The sequence below is a fragment of the Taudactylus pleione genome, unplaced genomic scaffold (genome assembly GCF_031769625.1).
Source record: "Taudactylus pleione unplaced genomic scaffold, aTauple2 ptg000047l, whole genome shotgun sequence".
NCBI classification, from domain to species: domain Eukaryota; kingdom Metazoa; phylum Chordata; class Amphibia; order Anura; family Myobatrachidae; genus Taudactylus; species Taudactylus pleione.
This window is the reverse complement of record NW_028284449.1, coordinates 1,923,165-1,929,164: the sequence shown is the minus strand read 5'-3', so window position 1 is coordinate 1,929,164 and position 6,000 is coordinate 1,923,165. Positions and strand designations below refer to the sequence as shown.

General features: G+C 43.7%; 1 protein-coding gene across 1 annotated transcript in view; it reads right to left on the bottom strand.

Moving 5' to 3' along the window:
- Window positions 1-1,701: 1,701 nt before the first annotated feature.
- The window catches only part of GALNT18 (polypeptide N-acetylgalactosaminyltransferase 18), a 402,179-nt gene continuing 397,880 nt past the window's right edge, over window positions 1,702-6,000 (bottom strand). The window contains exon 11 of the mRNA XM_088460523.1: window positions 1,702-2,193. Coding sequence (XP_088316649.1) covers window positions 2,047-2,193 — 147 coding nt within the window. The 3' untranslated portion in view covers window positions 1,702-2,046. The remainder of the gene's footprint in view (window positions 2,194-6,000) is intronic.

The window sequence follows — 6,000 nt, the reverse complement described above, 5'->3', positions numbered from 1 at the left end:
CACGATTTATTTATTTAGTTTAGCAGTTAGATTTCACACGTGGAGCGCACGGTGTCAGGTGTCCATGAGGAAAAAGGTCCTCCCCTATAGGAATGTGGTGGGCTTGATTCTTCAAGAGGTGAGAAGGATGATGGATCTGGATAGGGAGGGGTTGGATGCTGTCGGCTGGTCTCGTCGGTGGGGCCAGTTGAAACCCCCTTGAGTGGGTGGCAAACAGTCTCTCTGAATTCCAGCTTTGGGTTTTCTTTTCGCTTTTTTCACTCCCATGTAGATGGTTTTTTTAAGTATTTTGTTTTATTTATGGAAAGGTTTGCATACATCTGCCTGTAGGTGTTGGTGATGGGTAATATAGTTTAGGGTTTGATGTATGATTTAGATAGTTTCCTTTTACTTTAGGTGGTTTCTAAATCCTTGCTTAGTTTTCCCTTGCAGGTGGTGGATTGTATATAGGTAGTAGGGTAGATAAGTGTTTGTATTAGTATAGGAAAAGTATAATATGAAGTAATATTATGTATTTTTTTTTGCCTTTTTTATTAAGTTTTTGATTTTATGTAATTATTTTACATTTTATGTATTTATTATTATTATACTTGATGCAAGTTTTAATAAAACGAAGCATGACCTCCCCTACTCACACTGTTACACCCTCACACCTACACTACTCACACTGGCACACCCTCACACCTCCCCTACTCCCACCTATACTACTCACACTGGTACACCCTCACCCCTACCCTACTCCCCCTGGTACACCCTCACACCTCCCCTACTCCCACCTATACTACTCACACTGGTACACCCTCACACGTACCCTACTCCTACCTATACTACTCACACGCTAATAAGACTTCGGTTAAGAGACAATCATCATAAATTCATAATTGCTCCTGTGCAAAGCCGGGCTGGGGTCACTAGTATTAAATATAGGGCCTGATTGCGTGCGTAATCGCAGTTAGGATCGGTAGTGATCAGGCCCATAGTAACCAAGTAAACCAAGGATAGAGAAGGAATAGATGTGAGAGCTCCGTCTATATTTTCACAGTGACTTGATACATTAGCTGTAATCTCCAGCTCACAAGTAGATAGGATAGTAATCACTTGAATGAATCCTTCTCTTTTTTGATACCAGAAGGCTGCACAAATAAAATTATTTTATTGTATCTTTAGTACAAATTAGGAGAATAGGAGTTAGAAACCTAAAACCCAAACTAGAATTTTGACCCCATGTCCACTGAGATATTTCTCCATCAATGTCTTCCAGCTCTCATCCTAACTCATTCCCCAAGGTGTTTGCTCACTGTCCCTCCACTGTGTCACACTTGTCTGTCTGCCCTTTCCCTAGAGTGTAAAGTTCTCACGAGCAGGGCCCTCTTCCCTCATATGCTTTTCCTTCACTTGCTTCTACAACCATATCCTCCCCACTGCCTTCAAACAGACAGTGTAATGCTTAGCATTAGGCAGCACAGGCGGTGTAATGGTTAGCACTGCAGTGTATGTGTGTGTACATGTTATAGGGAATATAGAGTGTAAGCTCCTCTGGGGCAGGGAATGATGGGAATGGCTGAATACTCTGTACAGCACTGTGGTGTATGTGTGTGTACATGTGATAGGGAATATACAATGTATCTCTATAAGAAATTAGCAATAGTTAATTTCAACAAACAGAAAATGAAATAGACCAAGTTTTATATCCATAAAATTTATTGTCCATTATAAATATCTTAATTTTGATACTTATTTACACTTAAAGTTGCAAAATATTTTAATATATTCCACCGCAGCCCACCTTTCACCATCTCTAAAAACCGCAAAAATATTCCTAAATAAAAACTTTACATCCCAAGACCCACATACGCGCCCATATAAAAACTTACAGCAGGCAAAGTTCTGGCATTTGCTACACAGTAGCAAAAAGAATCAAGTAGTAAGTAACGACCTGACTCTGCTGAGGAGAGGAAGTGATCTGCTCCCCCTGCTGGACAGGGGAGTTACTGCAGGTTCTGCCCCCCTGCTGGACAGGGGAGTTACTGCAGGTTCTGCCGTCAGTTATGTTGAGATGGTTTTATGAAAGTTTGTTATACTCCATCTCTGTCCGCTGCATTTCTGAAGCACCAGCTGGTAGCCAAAATCATTATCACTGTTTTCCTGCAGCTCCAAACAGCGCTTGGATTTCTTGTTTTGTATCGATCCTCCCTATGGTAAAGAGAAAGTGAGAAAACATCAGCGAGACCTGATGGAGGGAAACTATTGTGTTATGGTCATTTCACCTATTGTAAAACTCTGCATTGCTCTGTGCAGTAATGATCCTAGTGTTACAGCCTATGCGCTATTCTCCAGACCCCACTTGTGATACTATTGTTTATAAACGCTGATGTATTGGGGTCAGGTCTTTGTGACATCACAGCGGCAGAGCCATGTGAAAGAGGCGCTGATTGAATCTCTTACAAACTCTTCCTGGTGACTATGACTTGTGTATTATACTCTGTGCTAAAACGTTCCTCTTATTTTCCTGTTGCAGAACCTTAGGTACCAGCATCTGCTACTGACTGGGGCCCAGAGAGAGGGATGGGCCGATTTGGAGGTAAGGACGGCCAGGGAGGCGCAGCATGTAAAGAGGGTCTAATGGCCATTCCCCACCCCCGATGTACCAGTTCCTGCAATCTGTACCAGGTATAGGGCAATGAGTGGGAAAAGAGCATTTTGTGTCAGCTGGAATCACAATATAATTACAACATAGAGATTGGCGCTAATGCCATCGGATCTGCCATTTCGCACAGAACGCAATGTTTCCAAAGCTTATCCAAGCACAGGGGCGCCCACTGCTGGCTTCTCGTACCCGTCAGACGTCACGCACCAGCGATAGATCGGTAACATTGATGCAGAGGCGGCAGCCTCTGAGTAAGTCTGACCTGTCTCATACACAATGTCTCTCATGCTGCACAGGAGCTCGCAATGGCTAATTTATGCACGACCATGAATCGGTGTTTAAATGTTCAGACACGCCTGCGTTTGCCTAACCACCCCCCCGTTACCTGTCACTCACTTTGTGAATGAATCCTCTGTGCGTACGTAATCACAAAACAATTGCTGTGCATGCGCAGTGCGGCTTGCATGCAGGCGCAATGGCAGACAATCGCTAGATCTGTGTAAATATCAGCATTACGTACATCTGTGAATCAGCCTACATTAAGGTTGAAACAGGCTTTTAGGCTATCATCAGGGGCCCTGACAGCATTGTTTCAGCCTTAATGTAGGCTTTCATCAGGGGCCCTGATGGCGTTGTTTCAGCCTTAATGTAGGCTTTCATCAGGGGCCCTGATGGCGTTGTTTCAGCCTTAATGTAGGCTTTCATCAGGGGCCCTGATGGCGTTGTTTCAGCCTTAATGTAGGCTTTCATCAGGGGCCCTGACTGCGTAGTTTCAGCCTTAATGTAGGCTTTCATCAGGGGCCCTGACGGCGTAGTTTCAGCCGAAATGGACACAGTCAGACGGACATTATCTATGTTGGATTAAAAGTTTATTTGATTTTCTCCATCACAACAGGGAGTGCTGGTCATTTATTTCATTCTGCATTCATGGACTGGGTGAGTACATTATATCATTTTTTATGGACATTAAGCATTTAATAGGTACTCCCTTTTATTTACCAGTGTAGTATACAGTTCCAGAGCTACACTTAGATAGAACATATTAAATAATCAATTACCTAAAAGTAAAATTGCAAGTTCATGGCTTTTGACTCTGTTTTAATAGTTTGGAAATATTGGGCATCTTGTTTCCACTGTGTTTGTGGAAGAGTCGTGCACAGCAGTCAGATCTCAGCTGGTGCTATCACTGATTGCTCAGGGGTCTGTGAGCTATAGACATCAGTATTGGCTAAGAAGTTATAATGCAGCTACGTACTATATAGCTGTACAGTGACATTCATACAAGACATTGATAATGAGGGAAAAGCTACAGGTTAGATTACACACAGACGCACCCACTCACAGGAGCATGGCATAGCATCCAGCAGATGGGATTAAAGTAGTCACTACTGTATAAGGATGGCGGGACAGTCCCATAATATATCCATTTTTTATCAGGATGTATGTAGATGCTAAAATGTAACACACAATAATTAAAGTGCTACAACTTTATTTTGTACATCTCATGTGAATAACACATAAACAAAATCTATTTTCTGTCATAGGGACAGATGTATGAAGGACTTAATCTTGACATAACATCAGGTTATCTTAAAAACACACATACCGCAGCTCATATCCTAACCCCCTGCTCCATGCTCCTTCCTCACTATCTACCCCATCTGTGTCACCCCTGTCTGTCTGCCCTTCCCCTTTAGAATGTAAGCTCTAATGAGCAGGGCCCTCATCCCTCACGTGCTTCTCCTCCCCCTAGTTAGGAGTAAATTATACTATAACTCTCCACAATGGCACCTAACACCTGGTTGCTCATGTCCTGCTACTTGTGTTATGCAGCTATGTGTATAACCCTTGTCCTTGTCCTACATTGTTTTGTATTACTATTAACTGTTTTCTTGTGTGCTCATTTATGTACTGTGTAAGGCGCTGCGGAACCTTTGTGGCGCCATATAAATAAAGGATAATAATAATAATAATTACAGCACCAGCATTAAATAGAAAGAGTTTTATCTGTATAGCCGCCCTCCTTCTGTTTGTGACTATGGCGGCAGCGAGTCTGAGAACACCGCTAATAATGAATCGGCTTGTACTATTACCTCGTTGTGGAGAAATAATGCTGAAGTCAGGGAAAAGTCTGTGAGCCCAGGAACCTTATGAGAGTGGATGGAATGTACATAGATGATGGGAGCTGAAGACTGTGGATGTGCATTAGCAGAATCTCCGGCACAGCTACAGTATAACGTTTACCTGCAGGGATAACGTCTCTGCATAATACATTACAGCGAGAGAATGCTGCCGCTGTTACCACCTCAGTCTGTCTGTACATATAACATTACAGCGAGAGAATGCTGCCGCTGGTACCCCCTCAGTCTGTCTGTACATATAACATTACAGGGAGAGAATGCTGCCGCTGTTACCTCCTCAGTCTGTCTGTACATATAACATTACAGCGAGAGAATGCTGCCGCTGTTACCCTCTCAGTCTGTCTGTACATATAACATTACAGGGAGAGAATGCTGCCGCTGTTACCTCCTCAGTCTGTCTGTACATATAACATTACAGGGAGAGAATGCTGCCGCTGTTACCTCCTCAGTCTGTGTCTGTGCATATAACATTACAGGGAGAGAATGCTGCCGCTGTTAGATTGAGGGGGTAACAGCGGCAGCATTCTCTCCCTGTAATGTATTATACACAGACAGACTGAGCGGGTAACAGCGGCAGCATTCTCTCCCTGTAATATTTTATGTACAGACACAGACTGAGGAGGTAACAGCGGCAGCATTCTCTCCCTGTAATGTGTTATACACAGATAGACTGAGGGGGTAACACATTACAGGGAGAGAATGCTGCCGCTGTTACCCTCTCAGTCTGTCTGTGTATAACACATTACAGGGAGAGAATGCTGCCACTGTTACCCGCTCAGTCTGTCTGTACATAATACATTACAGGGAGAGAATGCTGCCACTGTTACCCGCTCAGTCTGTCTGTACATAATACATTACAGGGAGAGAATGCTGCCGCTGTTACCCTCTCAGTCTGTGTATAACACATTACAGGGAGAGAATGCTGCCACTGTTACCCGCTCAGTCTGTGTCTGTACATAATACATTACAGGGAGAGAATGCTGCCGCTGGTACCCCCTCAGTCTGTCTGTACATAATACATTACAGGGAGAGAATGCTGCCGCTGGTACCCCCTCAGTCTGTCTGTACATAATACATTACAGGGAGAGAATGCTGCCGCTGTTACCCCCTCAGTCTGTCTGTACATAATACATTACAGGGAGAGAATGCTGCCGCTGGTACCCGCTCAGTCTGTCTGTGCATAATACATTACAGGGAGAGAATGCTGCCGCT